This window comes from Ostrea edulis, chromosome 3 (assembly GCF_947568905.1).
Source record: "Ostrea edulis chromosome 3, xbOstEdul1.1, whole genome shotgun sequence".
NCBI classification, from domain to species: domain Eukaryota; kingdom Metazoa; phylum Mollusca; class Bivalvia; order Ostreida; family Ostreidae; genus Ostrea; species Ostrea edulis.
Window position 1 is genome coordinate 82,592,886 of NC_079166.1, and position 23,460 is coordinate 82,616,345.

Below are 23,460 nucleotides of genomic sequence, written 5' to 3' on the forward strand. Positions count from 1 at the left end.
AGAGTTTACTTCTGTCTAACCACGACTAATCACAGTAAACATTGTAAGGGTTTACTTCTGTCTAACCACGACTAATCACAGTAAACATTGTAAGAGTTTACTTCTATATAACCACGACTAATCACAGTAAACATTGTAAGAGTTTACTTCTGTCTAACCACGACTAATCACAGTAAACATTGTAAGGGTTTACTTCTGTCTAACCACGACTAATCACAGTAAACATTGTAAGAGTTTACTTCTATATAACCACGACTAATCACAGTAAACATTGTAAGAGTTTACTTGTCTAACCACAACTTATCACAGTAAACATTGTAAGAGTTTACTTCTGTCTAACCACGACTAATCACAGTAAACACTGTAAGGCTTTCCTTCTGTCTACAACACAAACATAATCCGTAGATTCATTTCAGTTAAGATTTCGTGGTTTAAGAATAAAACATGCAGAACATTTACTTTTCATATATAATGCTCGCATTAAAAAACTAAATGTTTGGTAATAATTCGCACACAAGCATGGATAGTTATAGCTAAGAAATAGAATATTACAATCACCCCTTCAAAAATTCACATCTTAATAAAATTCAAATGTACATGTACACTTGTACAATGTAGCATATATAATGATTATTTTTTTAATACGTCTTTTATTCAATGTATATGTATCGTTGAGTATATTACTAACACATTAGAGGGTTGAAATCGCACTTTGAATACTATATACAGGACAAAACACACACACACGCGCGCGCACACACCATTTTGAGCCCATTTCGCCTTTCTCTTAAAATGGAATGAAATGCGTTTGAGTGAAAATGTGACTAAATATACATGTACAATATGCAACAATAACAATTTTGTAACTTTACTATTCCAGAGAAAAGAAATCTGAATAGTAAAAAGCAGTGGCGGATTTAAGGGGCGCAACCCCCACCCCCCACCCACCCCAAATTTTCTAATTTAAAGTAAACCATGGTATCTTCTTTTCATAAAAGATAAAGGATAAAACAATTATCTTTCCCCCATTCAATAGTTTTTCAAAACTGTGTCTTCTTTCGTCAATTCATGAATCGCAGTCCTGTACATACACATGTACTCTTCCCAAATGTTACTAAATTTCTGTATTTGCTCCAACTAACAGCAGTTTCTTCCATTAGAGTGGAACGCAGAAACCTAGCTATGAAATATGTGACACGATCGTCACGTTCTATGGGAGAGGATCGACTCATTACACTTCTATTTCTTTTTGTGAGTCAAGACTGAGTCAGTCGTTGAGATGTACGCAAGGCGACAAACCCAGAGGAACGCTGCTCACTGATCCATTCTCACAGAAATTTTTTTTTTTAAGAATTTCAAACTTATTGTTACTTTTATTGGGATAACTTAGATTCTATTCCAAAAAATATTAAAGAAAAAAGATATATCGGACAAATGTATTCTAAAAAGAAATAAGAATGAAAATACCAAAATTCAGAAATATTTCAATTTTTCAAATCTGAACCAAGTACTATCGGAATTATATCTTTAAAAAAATAAAAAGTAGTGATAGAGAAAAAAAATAAAAAGTAGTCGCAGAGAACATTGTGCTTCCACAACTTCTTTCCCTTGATGTAAAAAACATTACGAATTAAATGAATTTACAAAGAAAACTAAATTCTTGGTGAAAAAAGCATAAAATTAGCAATAATGTGATTATTACAGTAATTTCTATCAATTTTGATCGGGATCGGTACTTTTTTCTTTCGTTTGATTCAAATCTAAAATATAAGACAGACAGACAGACATTCTTTATGTCCTCTATGGTTTAGAGATTAAATCTATCAAACAAGTATTTGATGCAATATGTTTATAATTAATAGTGCTTAATTCTTATATGAAAAATTAGAACATTATACATGAGTCTTCCTCACGCGTTTAATTAGATATTTATATAATGCATCAAATCAAAGCTAAGTTTGGATTTTAAGATATCTTATTTTCGAACAAAGCACCTATTTATCATTCCAAATAAAATCACAGAAAATCATATAAACTAACTGAGAGCTTATATGCCTCTATCGATACTGAAACCAAACTTCACATGAGATGCTTAAATGAGCCATTAAACGAACGGCCATACAATATATGTCATTTGATTAATTTCACCTCATCAGAAATGACAGAAAATAATACATTGACTATATATACATGTAGGAGACGTATTCCTCCCTCGTGAAGTTGCGCCCCGCTAACTTCAATTCCTGAATCCGCCCCTGAAAAATGATCAAATTTAAGAATAATGATAAAACGTACAGAAGTGTTCTTTCAAATTACCAAACTCGCTCACAAGTATATAAAGCCACATAATTCAATTATCCATAGCAATATACATCCAAATGACTGCACATGTGCCGACATCATTTGATGTGCTAAAGGGACTGATTCATGATTTTCCCCAAAATTTTGTTTTTCACTTTTAATGATCAAAATTTATTGTCTAATTTGTTTAAAAGATTTCACATAAAAATTAAGGTTATACATTATCACGAAGCTCATTTTAGAGAGTTCATTATTTGTTTGTAAACAAAGATTGCGGTATGTTCAAGTATTCTTTGGGGGAAATGTGTCATATATACGTTATATTTGTCACTATGCAAAATTAAGATGCTTTATATTACAAAATTAACATTTCACTGGTTTGTTTGTATACATGGAAATACTCTTTGTTTACATAACACAGATTGAAGGCTAAAATATTTCTTTTATTCTTGCGTTCAGACGGTCAAAAGTTTGGCTGTCAACATTAAATCAGTTATATTTTCAATGTTTAACATCAAAAATTAAAAAATATTATTTTTCAAATGTCGTGAACCAGTCCAACATATGGGTCCGTTGGGCCTGGAGTAAAATTATACTAGCATGTATCTTAAATGAAATGCAAAAGTTGTATCATAAATGTCACTATAATAAAAGATTTACTTACATGTCCAAAATACTACAGGATCCAAAATCTTACGATATACATTCTGAATGTTGTAATATGTATACATACATGTACATGCATTCATTATCATTGTAGCGAAATAGACCTCTGAACTTTATATAAAAGTTTATATACTTAGAAGATAAGGAATAAATTTGGAAACAGATATATAGACAATGTAGGATTGGGGGAGAGGGTGATTTCTGCATAAAATGATAATTTTGAACACTCACTGTACTAGTAGATGTTAAGAATTAAAATCTGCATGGTGGGATTATCTGGCTATACTTGTAGTCTATTGTATACACGTGTGAACAACGATATGACGATCACAGAACTACGTATCATTGCGCAGGGTGATTAGGCTACATATTATAGTTCATGCAAAAACCAATTAGGTTAGACATTACAATTCCGATTAAATAGATAATGATAATGATGATATTGTAGACTTTGTTCCCCATCCATTTCACTCTCTCAGTCTAGTGCAACCTGTTCCAACGCATCTTCTCATTTAATTCTTATCCCGGAGAAGGTTGTCTCATGAGCCTGATCTGATAATAGATAACTCCCCATTTCATATTTGACATAGACCTTATCTCCTAACTGTAGCCGAATAACTAGAAGATTTGATGATGTGACGCTATTCCATGGTCTTCCATAAGCATACGTCAGCAATCGTTCTTTGATTTCCCCATTAACAACGATGTCGGCGTTAAAGGTATTATTAGTAAGAGTTGCAATGTTACAGAAGAAGAGGTACGTCCCGATTTGTGGGACTGTGAACACCCCTGTCGATGGGTTGTATCCTCCCCCCTCGCTGTCGATGACAGAAGAGAACAGCACTATTTCTCCGTCCTTCCACGTCATTTTGTTGTCCGTCCGCGCAGCTGTGAAGCTTATCTTAGTATTCATATCTGAAATGATTAAAGGACATATCGCATGTTTCCAAAATACAAAACAAAATGTATACAATATCATATGCATTCTGTCTTTCTTATTCAAATGAGCAGACTCAAACCAGGAGCAGGTTAAAGCAATCAATGTGAGGAGAATCAGGAATAACAATATACATGTACTAACCAAAGAGTAGACTTGCTCAAGTCTCTATATTTAATAATCGGTGCTCTCTTTAATACTTTTTAATAATGCCCAACATATAGTGTCATCTATGTTGGGTGCCATTTCAGTATGGGAGAGAGCAGATATTTAGATTTCTGAAACACAGTAAAACTTGGACGAAATGATAAAGTAATAAAAACAACATAGAGACTTGGGCAAGTCTAACCAAAGAGCTACGACTTAATTATGGAAACCGACTGAACAAATAATAAACGCATACTCGAGACTTTTGCTTGTAATTACGATATCATTGTCTCGTAATTACGAGATAGTGGACTGTGAATTTTCTTTCATTAAATGATACTAACAGGCTTTCATAGGGAAGGGCTATAAATCTGAGAGAGAAAGGAGCGATGAGTGTATCTATAGACAGGTGACAAAGATCGTTATCACCCGCTTATGTTACCTGTTTCTAGGTGTTCAATTCGAGATAACGCGGCGTTTGTTGACAGTTTGGTACTTCTGGAGTTGTTTTGTAACTGTGATATTTCATGGTTGATATCAACTAAAATTCAGTTACAAAGAATAAGTTCAAAAACATTTAATTGATTGACAATTGAAGACAGATAAGGAGAAAGGGAGACGTGGGTGAAGAGAGAGAAACAAGAGATATGGATGGAGAGAGAGAGAGAGAGAGAGAGAGAGAGAGGGGGGGGAGAGAGAGAGAGAGAGAGATTTTATGCAGACCTATCTCATCTTTCATTTCAGTTTTGTTCTTCTGCAGTTCAACAAGTTGCGCTGATGTGTTTTTCTGTCGATGCTCAACATTTCGTAAATCATTGCTAACATCATTTAAAGAGAGAGAAATATAGCGCACCTGTTTCTGTGATGCGTCTATAGAACTGCCCAGCGCTGTCACATTGTTCACTATGTCCTGCTTATTTTGGCGGAGTTCCTGCTGTACTTCAAAACGTATCGACTGTTTCAAGGTGTTCTCTCTGCTAATTACATCTAGTAACTTCCGGTCAACATTTCTCATTGTTTCGTTTACAGCGTTAATATCCGCAGCATTTTGTTCCACAGTTCTGTTCAGAATGGATATGTTTTCTGCTGTGTCTTGCATGCTTTGGTGAATACTCCGATTGCATGATTTCGTGAACCGCTGTAAATTCTCCACGTCGTGTCGCAGAATTTCTATATCACTCTTGTACAGTTTCCTCTGCTCCTTTAACTCGGCTTGTAGAAAGGTAATTTGATTCAATGCCGTGGCAAGTTCCTGTTTCAGGAGAGCCACATCCTGTAACAAGATGTGCATGACGCTTCCTTCTGGGGCGGTGATCCCACCGCCATTTTGTGGAATTGGTGTGCTGTGGTATGAGGGTCCAGAAAGAAGGAAAGCATCACTCACGCTAAAATACCACAAAAAGAAAAGCATCATACATCTATACATTTCCCCGGTGTGTGTTTTTCTCTTTCTTTCAGTGTAAACATGAATGTTTGGGACGTCCTATTTCGTCATGATTAGGGAATGATAAGACACCATACGATTTATTGCGTATGAATTCCATTGTATCTGGGACATTTGCTGCTGAACGCGGAAGTTCGATAAGCAAAACGGGGGATAAAAGAAAGGAGGACTGACGTGAAAACACCATGATTCATGCCTGTACCCCCCCCCCTTCTTTTCTTTGTTTTGAACATATTTTATTGATAAATTCAAAAAGACTGGGAACAAGTTCAAACAACTTACAAGTCCCTCTCCTAAAATATTACAATATGTCATACAAGGTAATAATTAACAGCTAAAATATACAATGATTAAACGAATCTACAAGTTTCTTCTATAAATTTATGAACAACTGAAAAAAATATTTATATTACAATTAGTTTGCAGAGGCAAATTGACATCACCGCATAATAACAATTTTGTATCAATATTAACCAAGTCAAGCATGAAAAGGCGATTAAAAAGATTATTTCTGGTTCTGGAGTATTTTTTACAAGCGAAAAAGAGATGATATACATCTTCATTAATATGTCTACCTGTACAAAACGGAGAATTTGTAATATTTCGTTTGTAAAGATCATAATTAAATATACAGTTGTATCTTAGCCTTGTATAAATAGTGTTGATATTCTTTTCTTTTCAAAAGAGGGAAAGCGAGAAGAAGAGCAAATGAAACTGATGAACTGCTCGGTGGAAGACAATGTACAATGATAAGTTTGATATGATAAAGTTCATAAAATATTATTGCTCAATGATAAGTTCATATAGTAGTATTGCACATTATAAAGAGTATTATATCAAACACATATAATCGGGGGGGGGGGGGGGGGGGGGGGCAGGGTGTTTGTGCCTCCTCCCACATTTTAAACAACGTTCATTTTCCATTATTGATAAATACAAATAAAAATATATTGGTGATTGCTCCCACTGATGGAGTGGTATTAGCGAAAATAGTAATCTAAATAAATGTGGTAATGTAAATGGTAATCTGAATGAATGTGGTAGTCAAAATGGTAATCTAAATGAATGTGGGTGTGAAAATGGTAATCTGAATGAGTGTGGTAGTGTAAATGGTAATCTGAATGAATGTGGTAGTCAAAATGGTAATCTAAATGAATGTGGGTGTGAAAATGGTAATCTGAATGAATGTGGTTGAGAAAATAGTAATCTGAATAAATTTGGTAGTCTAAAAGGTAATCTGAATGAATGTGGTTGAGAAAATGGTAATCTGAATAAATGTGGTTGTGAAAATGGTAATTTGAGTGAATGTGGTAACGAAAATGGTAATCTAAATAAATATGGTAGTGAAAATGGTAATCTGAATGAATGTGGTAATCTGAATGCATGTCGTTGTGAAAATGGTAAACTGAATGAAAGCTCAAAGTTATGAATTGAACATGATATTGATATGTACTGACGGATCCCCCCCACCACTACTACGTCTGCTAATCGATCAATTGCATAACAAGAGATTGTGTATAGAAATAAAAAGAGATCGTGCATGGTGACTCTGCAACCCAAAAAAGCAAAGCAAGAAGAAGACATCTTCATAGGGGTTACATACAATAAGACAACTAGATACTATCTTTCGGGAATAAACAAAAAATCAACCAAATATGGTATTGAAAACTACATTCAGGACAAAGGTGTAAAAACTACCCACCTAATGTTATTCAAACCACGATACGGAAGCTCTCTAGTTACTGCAAAGGTAAACGTACCCGCACAGTTTGCTAAAATTGTAGAATCGCCCCGATTCTGGCCTGAAGGAGTGAGGTGCAGACGGTGGTTAAACAACAGAGACTGGAGTAAAAAATGCGCGTTGCAACCAACCCAAGAGAACTGGGACTCTGAAATTCATTGTGAACACGATGTTGACTGATATTTATCTCGCATCTGATCGTGTAAAGAAAACTAACAACAGAACTAAATAATGTCACTCGGTATGAATTATCAAACAATGCATTGGTTTATTTTCCTTCATTTTATTATGGTAGTCATGATGGCGTGGAATGTTCGTGGAATTATTTCATCCACATTATGCCTGTCCTCACTGTTGGATAGAGAAAATTGTGACATTGTAATTATCTCTGAGCATAAGCTTAGAGAAAATACCAAACATTATTTAAACTCTGTACACAAAGATTACCACAGCTTTGTAAAAATAGATGATGAGAACGCTTCACAGCAAAATTCTAATATGTATGGTAGAGGAGGTGTTGCAATTATGTTTAAAAAGTCATTATTTTTTTCTGTGAAAGAAATTCCATGTTCTGAAACCAATCGAGTATTAGGTATTCAACTTCAAGATCAAAAAGGTTGTGTTATGTATATTTTTGGTGTTTATCTACCATCAGACAACGATATTGATGCATATCAACATGTTCTTAATATTGTAGATAGTTTGTACAATTATTACTCGGATTATGGTAAAGTCATTATTGCAGGCGACATGAATGGCAGTATTGTTGATTTCTGCAATACAAACGCACGCAAATCAAATTTATTGCTAAATTTAGTTTCAAAGCATAATTTATGCATTCAGAATACTGACTTTGTCGTAGAAGGTGAGAAGTTTTCTTTTGTTCAAAAATTTACAACCTTAGATTATATTCTTTTTGACAAGTATGTCTTAGAAAATTTGCAAAGTTATAGAATTATTCCGGAAGGTACGTTTTCTACAACTTCTGACCATTTACCTATCATAGCAACTATGGATTTCAATATAGCTACACATAATCTTAGGTACACCCAATCACAATTACCGGCGTGGCACAAAGCTGCACCCGAGGCTGTCGTAGAATACAAACAGAAAGTTGATAACGCCCTAGAGCACCTGTTAGAATCTAACATAAATAACAATACAGACCTGGGCGAGTATATCCGTACTATTTCGAATACTCTCCACAGATGTGCCAGGGAATCAATCCCATTTACGTCATTCAATCCTTTTACTCGTCCGGAATGGACAAAAGTCGTTAAAGAACTTCACACTATTGAACGTTCTAAGCGTCGTGTATGGATATCTGAAGGACGTCCTCGCGGTATGAACTTTACATCATATCGAAATTATAAAAGAGCAAAGCGACTGTTTCGAAACGCTCTAAATGAAGAACATGAAAAACACATGTGTAAGGTTTACCGTGACCTCGACAATGCGACAGAATGTGACATACGTCTATTTTGGAAATTAGCCAAACGCAGAAAACCCCGAACCTCTAGAATTTATCCCGAAATAGAAGACAACGATGGTCAGATTCAAAATGACCCAAATAGTGTAGCGGAAGTCTTTGCTTCTCATTTTGAAAAAATTTACAGTCCTTTAGAAGAGGAACATTTTGATTCTAACTTTAAATACGAAGTTGAGAATAATATTAGCAACATTATAAAAGAATGTGAGGTTGATGTTAGTGACTTACCGGGTGGTAATATAGTACTGGAAGAACTTACACCAATTATAAATAATCTAAAGTTACGGAAAGCACCTGGCCATGATTCACTAACAAATGAACATATTATTCACGGAGGTAAAATTCTTACTCTCTGTCTTCTGAAAATGTTCAATGCAGTCATAGCCTGCGGTAATATTCCCCATGAATGGAAGCGCGGCTTAATAGTTCCATTGTATAAAGGTGGAGACAAATCGAAAGCCGCATGCAACAGTTATAGGCCTATATCTCTTTTGCCCTGCTTTTTTAAAATACTTGAGAAAATAATTCTATCTCGTATCTCAAACTCAACTCTTGTATCAAAACATTTCCCAAATGCTCAACAACAAGGTTTTCAAAAATATCTAGGTTGTTTAACCGCGTCGTTTAATTTACAAGAGACAATTTTTCATAATATAGAACAAGGCAACAATGTCTTTGTTAGCTTTTTGGATAGCAGTACGGCTTTTGATACTGTTTGGAGGGATGGCCTCATGTTAAAGCTTTACAAACTTGGAATAAAAGGTAAAACCTGGTCACTGATTAATAACTGTCATAAAGGAACATCTAGCTCTATTGTTGTAAATCAAACTCAATCTAGATGGTTCTCTGTTGATCAAGGTGTAAGACAAGGTGGTCTTTTGTCTACATTTTTATATCTTGTTTATATTAACGATCTTGTTGATGAATTAGAGCTAAGTAGTCCTAATACAGGTATCCTTAATGTTATGAGCAGCTGTCCCTCATTGGCAGATGATATATCCTGCATTGGATTATCCCCAATGGCCCTCCAAAACTTGTTAGATATTGCATACGCATATTCGAATAAATGGCGATTTTCCTTCAATGCGTCAAAATCGTGCGTGGTGAAATTCCGTGGTAAGAGGAGTAAAATGGATAACAACTTTCCTTGGCATCTGGGACAATCATCGATTCCATGTGAAGAATCCTATAACCACCTAGGTATCGTGATTCATCACAAATTCCAACTTTCTGAAAGAATAGGAAGAGCCTGCGAAAAGGGCAGAAAATCCTTTTTTGCACTATCTGACATAGGATCCCATTTTCTCAACCCAATGACGGTATCTCATTTATATAAAACAATCGTTATGCCTACAGTACTTTATGGATGCGAACTCTGGAATAATATGACCTGTTCAGACCGCCAAAACCTTTGTTTTTTTCAACATTTTGTGTGCAAAAAATCTCTAAATTTACCAAAATTATGCAGATCCGATATATGTGAGTCACTTTTTGATGTATTGCCCATCAGCGCAGAAATAGATACAAGAAAACTACTGTTCTTAGGAAGGCTTTGTCGAATGGACATAAACACTCTACCAAAGAAAATATTCTTGACTCGATTATTTTCTTACTGGCAAAACCTTTCAGAAGTCCAATATGGTTTTATTCCAGATATCATTCAAACCTTGCAAACATACAATCTTACCAATTATATAAGTACATGGCTTGACAACGGATTCTTCCCAGATAAGTTATCCTGGAAAAGGATATCCAGAAATACCGTATCATTGTATCACCAAGACCAGCGGCAATTGAGGATGAACAGTCCGGATTTCCATTTATTCAGACAAATATTTTCAGATATAAAACCTGCCACAATTTGGAAATTAGGTAACATTGAACTTTGCAAATTCATATGCAAAATATATACAGGTATGCATGTAAATGGCCTTGTTCATTTCTGTCATTTATGTGGTAATTCGTTCATGGATGTTTTCTGTCACTCGTCTTGTTTGTGTCTAAGTACCGCCAGCATACGAGAACAGTGGTGGAACGCCATCGCTAATAACTTCAGTGTCGAACTGTGTGCAGATCTCTGTGGGCTCTCGGAATTTGAATGGTACCTTGTTCTTCTTGGTGGCCAAATATCTACACCTTTAAATAAGATGGACGCCACATCATTCCGTCTGCTGAACTTTAAATTGGTACACAGCACTTCAGCCCTATACTACAGATGCTCACTGCAGTAAATATATCTATATTAAATATGCTTTGGCTTTAAAAGGGACAGCTGCTACCATATGTACTCATATGTTGAGGTGTACAACTAAGAATATCCTATTCTTTTCTATTTTTGTTTATATTGTGTACATAATGTGTTTTTCTCTTTTCTTTCTTTCTTTGTATGTACATGTATTTGTAATTATATTGATGTAAATGTATTTTCTTCATAATCTCCTAAAGGAGGAAATAAAGTATGAATATAGAATATACTCTTATAAAATGCAAGGGTGATCGATTAGCGACGATTTTTGTTCTGAAGCGGGGGTCGGTAGAGCGAAAACGCTGTCAGAGAATCGTATTTACCAACAGGAATTTGTGTTTATTTCATTTTAAACATAATTGTCAATACTTACCATTAGTTCACAATATTTACGACCTTTGCATCAAAATTTGGATATTTAGCAAATATACGATGGAAATGACGTCGCCTATGCAAGCGATCCAAAAATTATGAAGTTGAATTTAGGTAAAACAATTGCTTGTCTTTTTTTTTTTTTTTTTTTTTTTGTATGGCGGTGAATGTTTTACAAATGTAAATAGTCCTATCCTCCTCCTACCCCCCCCTACCCCCCCTTGTCTTGTATCTTGTGTGAAATGAATGTACTAGAAAAGAAAACCTACCCTCAGGACAGGGTTTCGAACTCAGAACCACCTCCGCGTACTACCGGGAATCAGAATTCAATAGCGTTTGTTCAGTAGAGATTGATTTTACATCAGTAAAGATCGATATACAACGACATCACAGTATATAGACAGACACCAGACACTATTCTCTCTATGTATATCTGTATAGAGAGACACTATTCTCTCTATATATATCTGTATAGACAGACACCATTCTCTCTATATATATCTGTATAGACAGACACCATTCTCTCTATATATATCTGTATAGACAGACACCATTCTCTCTATATATATCTGTATAGAGAGACACCATTCTCTCTCTACATATCTGTATAGACAGACACCATTCTCTCTATATATATCTGTATAGACAGACACCATTCTCTCTATATATATATATGTATAGACAGACACCAGACACTATTCTCTCTATATATATCTGTATAGACAGACACCATTCTCTCTCTACATATCTGTATAGACAGACACCAGACATTCTCTCTATATATATATGTATAGACAGACACCAGACACCATTCTCTCTATATATATATCTGTATAGACAGACACCAGACACTATTCTCTCTATATATATATATGTATAGACAGACACCAGACACTATTCTCTCTATATATATATCTGTATAGACAGACATCATTCTCTCTATATATATCTGTATAGACAGACACCATTCTCTCTATATATATCTGTATAGACAGACACCAGACATCATTCTCTCTATATATATCTGTATAGACAGACACCAGACATCATTCTCTCTATATATATCTGTATAGACAGACACCATTCTCTCTATATATATCTGCATAGACAGACACCATTCTCTCTATATATATCTGTATAGACAGACACCATTCTCTCTATATATATCTGCATAGACAGACACCATTCTCTCTATATATATCTGTATAGACAGACACCAGACACTATTCTCTCTATATATATCTGTATAGACAGACACTATCCTCTATATATATATATCTGTATAGACAGACACCAGCCACTATTCTCTCTATATATATCTGTATAGACAGACACCAGACACTATTCTCTCTATATATATCTGTATAGACAGACACCAGACACTATTCTCTCTATATATATATCTGTATAGACAGACACCAGACACTATTCTCTCTATATATATCTGTATAGACAGACACCAGACACTATTCTCTCTATATATATCTGTATAGACAGACACCAGACACTATTCTCTCTATATATATCTGTATAGACAGACACTATTCTCTCTATATATATCTGTATAGACAGACACCAGACACTATTCTCTCTCTATATATATCTGTATAGACAGACACCAGACACCATTCTCTCTATATATATCTGTATAGACAGACACCATTCTCTCTATATATATCTGTATAGACAGACACCAGACACTATTCTCTCTCTGTCTCTGTATCTATCCATCCGTCCATCTATTTATATATCCTTCGGGACTTTCTAATCTATTTTCAAAATATGTTCATAAAATTTCAGTCCCCTTTTGCTAATTTTAAAAATTGTTCTAATTTTATTTTTATTCTTCTCAGAAATTCATATTTCATCTTTTCTTCTTCTCTTGTTTGTCTGTATTCCACTACATACAAAATCTGGTCTGTGTACATGGAGGTCCATGGAATACGTTTGAAAAGAAAAACGCCCCACTGAACTTTCAATTAAAACATGTACTTTGTAAATTACCTGCAATTTTAATTCAAAATTCATTGAATTTCGTCTTACACGCTGAACACACAGTATATGACTAATATTCATTTGATTATTTACATAAGGATTGTTGAATGCATACAAATATTTCGGAAATAGGTCTATTGAACGATTGAGACATTTTGTTATGGAATGATTTAATCATTTGATACATGGAGAGTGGTGCGTGTGTTAATCGTGAGGTCGCAGAGGTCACCGAGAACCGGAGGGAAAGATAAATGCCTTCTCGTTTTATTGAGATTTGCACTGATGCGGTTTCACCTGCTCCAGAAGCGCAATCAGGCATGAATTGTTACTCTAGCTGTCCCACTATTCTGTGCGAGTTGTCGTCCTTCTCTCTCTGTCTCTCTCTCTCTGATCTCTCTTTTTTTTATCTCTCTCTCTCTCTTTCTGATCTCTCTCTCTCTCTCTCTAACCTCTCTGTCTCTCTCTTTCTCTAGCTCTCTCTCTGATCTCGATCTATCTCTGCTCTCTCTCTCTATCTCTTTCTCTATATCTCTCTCTGATCTCGATCTATCTCTGCTCTCTCTCTCTATCTCTTTCTCTATATCTCTCTCTGATCTCGATCTATCTCTGCTCTCTCTCTCTATCTCTTTCTCTATCTCTCTCTCTGATCTCGATCTATCTCTGCTCTCTCTCTCTCTCTCTCTCTCTCTCTCGAAGAAACTCTCTAGGAAGGACGTCTTCATCATGCCTAGGATAGAATACACGAATATAACTGTAAAATCAAACAAATTACTATCTACACAAGTAGTTATAGAGACATTCACTATCTGAATTATGAAAACAATGTTTTGAGAGGGAATATTTACACGCCCCCTCCCCTTTGAAAGTTTCTCTCTTTCCACAGTGGAATTCATTAAAGAAGATTAACATTTAGAATATCTAAGCAACGATAGAATTAATAGTAAATACATCAATGGTCTCAATCACCCCCCTCTCTCTCTCTCCTCTCTCTCTCTCTCTCTCTCTCTCTCTCTCTCTCTCTCTCTCCACTCAGTCGATCTTACACTACTCCCGGCCATCACATGTATAGATTTTTTTTTAAATCTTCAATGCGGTGGTCAGAAACTTTTGCCAGAGGTCCATTCCTTGTATTTTAAATCAGTGAGATTCAGCCTTTAACAACTGAAAGTTGGTCTAAAATGAGTAGCTAGGACATGTCCAGCATACCCCCCCCACCCCCCCCCCCCCCCCCCCACACACCTTTAAGGGTCATGTACCAACAAATACATTTATACATCTATGCATGTGGCATGTTGAAATATTTCAGATATGCTAGCCCATTCATTTTTAACGAATGAATATTCCTCTAGTTGTTCATAGTGATGTTTCCCACGCCTACTGGTAAATCACATCGCGAATTATCAACAAGACGTGGAGGATTATCTGGTCCCCAAAAAATTAAGTACCAGGTTAATCCCGAGATTGACTTAATGATTATGAAGTCGTGTTTATGTCATGCGTCACAAAGTTTTCAACAATACACTACCTATGGGATAGACTGCATTATTCTGTATAATGACAACATAATTCTTAAGTCACATTATTCGTCAATGAGTGGCTACGGGGCGTTTAGTGTACTATGTTTGATCTTCACGTCTTGAAATTTCACCTCCTACTTTAGCGAGTCCATATATGGACAAAAATATTAAAATATGCACTTCCCATCAAAGAGCTCTTTTGTTTGACGTATTTAAATGAAAAACGTCAAATGGTCTCGAATTTAATGTATTCCATGGAATGTGCCACGCCTTTTAATTAAAAAGAACCAATCAGAAAACGACTTTTAGTATCACGTGTAACTGTGAATCATCTGAAGTGGCCTCGAAATATTGTTTACTTTCTACCTTCGGGAGCCGGCGACTTGCACTCATTTGGATATTTAACCAGAACTGGTCCAAAAAATATTTCATCTCAAAAATGGCATACAGAGCGACAAAATCCGGTTTAGCAGCCGAAGCCCAGGGCAAGGTAAGACTGACTGACAGGACATTTAAGTCACGGAAATCCCGATATTGATGATTAGTACGAGACATGTCATTGATATAAAAAAGGCGCGGATCTAAAAAGTTTGAAACATTGTATTTATATGTGATAGGGTAATGCTGCTTGTTTGTTAACAACGGATAAGGATTTCATACAAAAGTTTATAATGAATTCAACACAAATGGAACTGTTTATTTTGAAAAATCATTACACGTCGCCTTAGGTAATGCAGATCCGGCCCATCCCTCATGACTTGCCGATTGTCCAGACTCTTAGAGGAGTGTATTCATATCGAAGTCTCCGAGGCATCCAACAACGGGATTTACTTTATTAGAACAACCCAAGTATTAAGCGTGACCTCAAGCACTCATTACAATGTGCCGGAAAATATTAGAAAGTGCTTAGTCTTCCTGCCAAGGGGTTACAAGGAGGGTAAAGGGGACGATTAACTGATAACATTATATCGTTTATTTCAGTAATGGACCTCTAAGCTTTCTTGCTTGTCAGATTACACAAGCTTGTTCTCTGTGTTATCGTGTTGGATTTTGAGGAGTCGGAACAAGAATTAAATCATGAATCTTATCAATGTGAAAAAATATGTATTTCAAGGTTTTCACCAGAAATTGTTTTTCCCATTTGTATGTAAGTGGAGGGGGGTCTCTATCATCCCTATAATGTAGTGACGTCAATCATAACTATAAAATAGTGACGTCAACCATTCCTGTAATGTAGTGACGTCAAGCATTCCTATAATGTAGTGACGTCAATCATTCCTATAATGTAGTGACGTCAATCATTCCTATATTATAGTGACGTCGATCATTCCTATAATGTAGTGACGTCAATGTAGTGACGTCAATCATTCCTATAATGTAGTGACGTCAATCATTCCTATAATGTAAAGACGTCAATCATTCCTATATTGGAGTGACGTCAACCATTCCTACAATCTAGTGACGTCAATCATTCCTACAATGTAGTGACGTCAACCACTCCTATAATGTAGTGAGGCGGATCTCTCCTATATTGTATGCAAGATGACTGGTATTTAGTTAATTTACAACATGTTTCCATTCCTGAAACTGATGGTATATTGATAACTTGTAATTAGGCGATGTATGAGAATTGTGTGACATAGAAACAGGTTCAGTCTGTGATGGCTATTTCCTCGTCTCCCCACTATGTCCTCAGCTCTAAGTATTCCATATTTAGTTCACACTAAACACATACAATATGTTATTGGACGATTAAAAAAGAGACAGGAAATAATTTTGATAACCTTCCTTGTGCGAAAGATTTGATCTGATTAACACTGAAGAGACGGCGTTAAGTCACAATTAAGGATATGTTAGGGAATGTATTCATTCTATTTGTGGAGATCAGGGGAAATTGCTAATTATAACGCATGATAATCACGTGGTCAAATTTCTACATCACCCCGCTGTGATAATGTACGTGAAATGTCAAATCATGGCCACTAATTATAATGTAAGAGGTCCATTCCCGAGGAAACGTGATAACTTTGAAAGAACTGAGAGCTATAGCATTAATTAAAGAGATTACATTCTTAAAAACAAATTTAAGTGTGCAGTTCCGCACCACACCCATCAAATATACTACGTGCTAGCACACAGTCACGTGTGATGACCAACCTCAGCAGCCCAGATCCTGCTTGATACTTCGCTAATGTTGAAGCATTGAAACAGGTTTCGCCCGCGAAGAATGCAATAATTTATCGAGTCTGCTAAATTCAACAGGTTTTTATCCGCACCGTCGAGACAGGCAAAGATTTGTTTAAATGAGGTCAGGGGAAAATATCTCAAGAATGTTTACATTTCAGTGACAGGCTATCGCTAAACACATGCTGCCATCACTAACCACGCGAGAGGAGATTAAAAAAATAACCGGGGTGGATCAAAAGGGGCGCACATGTTTAGTGGGTCGCTTTAAAACTTTAAAATTTAAAAAGGTTTATCTTATAATAGGTGAAATGGATATGACTTGAGAAGGAGGTAAAGAAGTCGTCAATCCTAAAGACTATGTAAACCCCTGTCGCCTACCCTCTCTATGAACGGAATCGCTCTAGATAGCGAAAATGACACACAGGATGCAAGTTTTAAGTTTAGGAAGGATGAACTTTTAGCCTGTGTTTTATCATATTGTTCTTATAAATTAGGACTGATGGTCATTTGTCTCTTCTCAGTACAAACTACTCGAGTTTTCTTATGACACGCGTTCTGCATTGCAAGGCATAAAATGGCCACACCTGCACGGTTCAAGTAGTAGCCTTATTCATAGTTTTAATGGAAGGTTTCGTATGAATTTTATTATCCACGTGTGTAGTAATTTACACATTTTTCAGTAAACATGATCGAAGTGTCAGCGACTCCGACAAAGGAAATAAGTCTGTCACATAACACGGCCCAGGGGCGATGAACGATAGATTATGCTGAACAAGCTGACGAAATTAATCGAAATGTGATTTACAATGGCTGCGGTTGTACGAGTTAGTGCCGTGTTGTAAATTTTGAATTAACCGGATGAGCTATTGTTTACTCTTACTCGAAAAAAACAAAACAACGAAAAGCTAACACGGAGTTGGAGCGGATCTAAGGGCGCTGAATGTGAAGAAGTTGGAGATACTTTGTTTATTCACTTAACTATTTAATAATTTCTGCAGAATTTCCGCCATTTCTTTCAAATAGAAGCAAATTCATGTATACATATGTACTTCAATGTGTATAAAAGTTTTCTAAAGAATATATTTATACAGAATGGAGTATGTTTAAATACATACATTTACTTGTATTTTATTTTATCATAAAAGATCACAAACATTCAATTTAGGAATGGTAAGAAAATATGTATATAAGCTTAAGGATATAAGCCCATATCTCACCTATCCTATCTCCTTTATTCTCCAACGCTGGGCACCAATTCATACCCTTTCGCCTGGAAATAAGGAGATTTCAAGCCAGCGGAAAGTAGATTCATCGGATGTTCAATAAAGTATTTCCTCTATATATCCCCGTTGATCGTTTATTGAGCTGGGTTTTAATTCCATTGACTTTTAAAGTACATATCAAAACACTGGGAAGAGTCTAAAGCTATTAAAGGGATTTTTCCACGTCGGTCTGTGCATCCTCTTTATGATATGTCTCACCAAAAAAAAAATGTGAAGATCGAACGTAATAATATCATTTAAAAGAAGAAATAAAAGTGTGTTTTGAAGAGTTTTATTCAACCAAGGCGAGTTTTTGTAAACGTGTGCAACAGACGTTGAATGAGTCATGTTTATTGCGCTGATTAAAACCAGCAGAGTTATCGTTCCTTATGAACTGCATTCTCCGTTTTCCCAATACTTTATACCAGTTGATACATGGCAATGAAACTCTATTTTCTACAGCTGTATGCTGCCTAAAGGTTATAGTGTACACTCAAGCTATGAGTCACATTTTGTTCAGTTCCTGTGTGTAATAATGTAATTACTGCAGTACTCTATAAAGACTAACGAGACTGAGACACCGGAATAACAGATAGTCACGACTCACGTGTATTGTTGGGGATGCAGAACATTTTCAGAAACTTAAAACTCTTATATTTATAAAGTTTGCGGCAAGTTATCTATGACATATACATAAAGTTTGTTTCGAATTACCTATTGTATATGTATAAAATTTAACGATTCTATATATATATATATATCACATTTAATATGAATTGTCAATCATAAACCTCTGTATGTTAAAAAAAATCGACTATCAATTACAAAACGGCTTGAAACTGTCTTAACCTTACACGTATTTTGATTTTTCTGCAGATTAGAGGTAAATATGACCAGGGCGAAGCAGAGCGAGCTCTAACGTTCATCAGTCAGAAAATCGGAGAAAGTTTTAGTACTTCCGGCGATATGGACAATTTCCAAAATCAACTCAAAAATGGCGTCAAGCTCTGCAAGTAAGTCAATATAGTCAGTAAATCAATGTACCCAGTCCCAGTAAGTCAATACACCCAGTAAATCAGTGTGCTTAGTAAGTCAATATAACCAGTAAATCATCGTGCTTAGTAAGTCAATACACCCAGTAAATCAGTGTGCTTAGTAAGTCAATATAACCAGTAAATCAGTGTGCTTAGTAAGTCAATATAACCAGTAAATCAGTGTGCTTAGTAAGTCAATATAACCAGTAAATCAGTGTGCTTAGTAAGTCAATATAACCAGTAAATCATCGTGCTTAGTAAGTCAATATAACCAGTAAATCAGTGTGCTTAGTAAGTCAATATAACCAGTAAATCAGTGTGCTTAGTAAGTCAATATAACCAGTAAATCAGTGTGCTTAGTAAGTCAATATAACCAGTAAATCAGTGTGTTTAGTAAGTCAATATAACCAGTAAATCTGTGCTTAGTAAGTCAATATAACCAGTAAATCAGCGTGCTTAGTAAGTCAATATAACCAGTAAATCAGTGTGCTTAGTAAGTCAATATAACCAGTAAATCAGTGTGTTTAGTAAGTCAATATAACCAGTAAATCAGTGTGATTAGTAAGTCAATATAACCAGTAAATCAGTGTGATTAGTAAGTCAATATAACCAGTAAATCAGTGTGCTTAGTAAGTCAATAACCAGTAAGTTGATGGATTAAATAAATCAGTGTGCTTAGTAAGTCAGTATGCTTAGTAAGTCAGTATGCTTAGTAAGTCGATTAACTAAGTAAGTCGATGAACACAGAGTACGTAGATGATGATACCTGTAGTAAGTCAACAATTCATCTACTTTTGAATATCATTAGAGCATATAATATAAGGGTGTTGTTTTCTTTCATCAAATTGCTGAAGTTATGAAAAAAAGTTCTTGAGGAAGTAATCTAATACCTCTACTCAGCTTTTCATGAAACGAACACTGAAAGTAAAGTGTGTGTGTTTGTATTTTGTAGATTAGTCAATTCCATAAAAGCTGGGAGTGTCCCGGAGAAAAAATACGCCACGCCCCCCACCATGTCATTTAAACAGATGGAACTGATAGGTTTGGCCATCGACAAAATGAAGCAGCAAGGAGTCCCGGATCACGAAATGTTCGCTACAGTCGATCTATACGAGGGTCAAAATCTCCACCAGTGTGTTTTAGGAATTAGTGCCCTCGCCAGAAAGGTAACTATTGCAGAGGATAACAACAAGCACAAACTGCCTATCACTCAATAACGAAGTGCATGCATAAAAAAAATCTGCATACTTGAATTTTCGCTTTTATGGAAATATTGATTTAGACAAACTGCAATGTTACTTAAACACTTAAGTCTTCATTAACCGGATTTTAAAGCCATTGTCCGGGCGTGTAATGTAAATACTCGTCACAGTTTTAGAAACATGATCAATGATACTTCAGTTTGTGAAATGCCTAAACCGGAAATTTATAATATATAGTATAATACTAACAAATATCGTTAACAAAAGGAGAAAGTCTCATGCCCTTTTGCATTCCCTTATAGTAATTACATTTATGTAGAATTTAGTTGGAATATAGTTCACAAGGAAAATAAGGTGTATCACTGTTTCACGTACGTACAAGGACACATTTAGTACATGTACATGTCATAACATTCTAGAATCACATCAGCTCAACTGTTCTAAATGTTCAGGGACATTTATATCACATGTAACCCAAATGAAGCTACCACAAACGGTCCGCATTTACATTTAATGATAGAAACTAATATCCCGACAGCCAGTTTTATGTGCTTACCGACGACCGATACAACAGAATGGCTCCCAGCACATTTTATATGAATGGCTTTGTCCTGTTTTATTTCATATAATTCTAAAATCGAGACGCTGAACTTTTTACGTTTTCTATATGACTGAAGGTGACTTTATGCAAATTAGTACATGTACCGCCGATGCAAGGGAGGTAACTGTAAACAAATACCCCCAAACAATTGTTCATTTGGATTTTCATCATCCAAGTTATTCATAAACTATACTAATAATATACCAAATTTCCGAGGTAGATTTATGCTAAGCGTTCCTTGCGGGCGACCTTATGCTCGTTACAATGGCGGATTTAGAGGACCCTTTATAACCAAATCAATTATAGTTATTCATTGAGTTTATTATGTGTTAATATACCTATAAATATACATGTAGCTAGAATGACACATAAAGTAACCTAAATTCTAGAACTTGCGGTGAATACACCCCTTGGGGCCCCGTCCAGGACAAAGCCCTGGGCCCACTGGAGACCTTGGAGTGGTCCTCAGACTTCCAACCTTTTGGGGACCCCCCCCCCCCCCCCCTTTAGCAAACCTGGATCCGCCACTGCTTTCCACTTCTCACCATGCAATAAATGTGGTAAAATGTATCAATGTCTTGACTTGATCATAAGTCCGAGTATCTGCAGAACTGTAGCTCTCTGTTTCGTCCAAATATTTTTTCAGAGAGCTACAGTTCTGCAGCTGAAGTCTGAGATGTTTCTCTCATTTTTGGATGTAACTAACACTTCAAACTGTGCATACAAGTTACAACGCATAATTCAATCATTGATAGAATACCCCATACATCAGTGTAAAAAGATGCCGGTATTTTGTGTAGTCCTTTTTCACCTAAGTATATCCTTTATTCAGCTGTTTGATACTATATATAGTGTATTTGACATAAAACAGTCTAATATATTCAAGAACAATAACTCTAAGAGAATGCGAGTTGGTGGAATACCTTATTAATGTGCATTCATGCGCATACCTAGAGCGAAAACGTTACAATACGTGATAATTTATATAATTTTATTATTTGATTGAATAATTCCTAGCTTAATTATTGATTGGTTGAGATTCAACACATTAGAAGAAAATATGTTTTTATGTCTATTCATTTAACTTTTTTAGGTTGGTGCATACGGACCTAAGGAAGCGGAGGCTAATAAGCGGGATTTCACAGACGAACAGCTCAAAGCTGGACAGAACATCATCGGTCTACAGATGGGAACAAATAAAGGTGCTAACCAATCCGGAATGAACATCGGAAACACTCGACATATAGTTGACTAGTAGAATATCCTGTTCACTTAGTGTACACGAGTCAGCATTTACATTTAGAATTTTCTCCAGCAACTTATTTGGTCTATTACCTTAGCAGCTGTGCAACAACGCGCTGCAGTGGTTAACGCTTTACCATGTATCAATACACATGATTGCTTATGAAGAAAAATATAATTATGTTAAAGTATGCAAACTTATTTCAAACCAAATTGAGTATTTTGTAGCAAAGCATGCTATTTTACAAGCAATAAGACGTAGGGGCTGGCAATATGGAACGAAGTGGGACCAATGATGGCATCTGTCATGCGCATCATTTACAATTGTTATTTAGCTAATTTACATTATTGTTTATATAATAAACCTTTTTTTATACATTGATAATTTGTTGTGCGTATTTTGGATATCGTACTGCCATCCAGACCAATTCCTAACACATCAAGATCAGTCGCTAACACCAACACATCCAGAACAATCCCTAACACATCCAGACCAATTCCTAAAACAACCAGATCAGTCGCTAACACCAACACATCCAGATCAGTCGCTAACACCAACACATCCAGGTCAATCCTAACACATCCAGATCAGTCGCTAACACCAACACATCCAGGTCAATCCTAACACATCCAGATCAGTCGCTAACACCAACACATCCAGAACAATCCCTAACACATCCAGACCAATTCCTAAAACAACCAGATCAGTCGCTAACACCAACACATCCAGATCAGTACTAACACATCCAGATCTGTCGGTAACACATGTATGGTACGTGTACATTGCATCTCGTAATCAAAAGGATGTCTGGCTTAGTATACATTGACAGAATGTCTGGATCAGTTTGCATTGACTGAATGTCCGGATCAGTTTATATTGATAAAATCTTTGGATCAGTTTACAATGACATATTACTCGTTTCATGCTTTCCGGACAAGTTTCAATAAATCAGAAACCGCCATCTTGCATTAACGTCCACGTCTGTGTTACATTGTACATAGAAAAGTTCAAGGTCACAGGAACGCCACAATAGGCCTTCTTGTGACAGAATGTCCCGACCTGGAGGTTATAAAACTT

At 35.8% G+C, this 23,460-nt stretch overlaps 2 protein-coding genes across 2 annotated transcripts; one reads left to right on the top strand and one right to left on the bottom strand.

The window, feature by feature from the left end:
* Nucleotides 1-424: 424 nt before the first annotated feature.
* On the bottom strand, nucleotides 425-6,290 carry LOC125677482 (uncharacterized). Its single transcript, XM_048915561.2, has 3 exons — nucleotides 4,775-6,290; nucleotides 4,494-4,592; nucleotides 425-3,882 (listed from the first exon to the last, which is right to left on the bottom strand). The coding sequence occupies exons 1-3, from the start codon at nucleotides 5,475-5,477 to the stop codon at nucleotides 3,476-3,478; spliced, it is 1,209 nt and encodes a 402-aa protein (XP_048771518.2). The 5' UTR covers nucleotides 5,478-6,290; the 3' UTR covers nucleotides 425-3,475.
* Nucleotides 6,291-14,843: 8,553 nt separating this feature from the next.
* On the top strand, nucleotides 14,844-22,764 carry LOC125673865 (myophilin-like). The gene is made up of 4 exons (XM_048910771.2): nucleotides 14,844-15,344; nucleotides 19,180-19,316; nucleotides 20,290-20,503; nucleotides 22,234-22,764. The coding sequence occupies exons 1-4, from the start codon at nucleotides 15,294-15,296 to the stop codon at nucleotides 22,393-22,395; spliced, it is 564 nt and encodes a 187-aa protein (XP_048766728.1). The 5' UTR covers nucleotides 14,844-15,293; the 3' UTR covers nucleotides 22,396-22,764.
* Nucleotides 22,765-23,460: the final 696 nt, after the last annotated feature.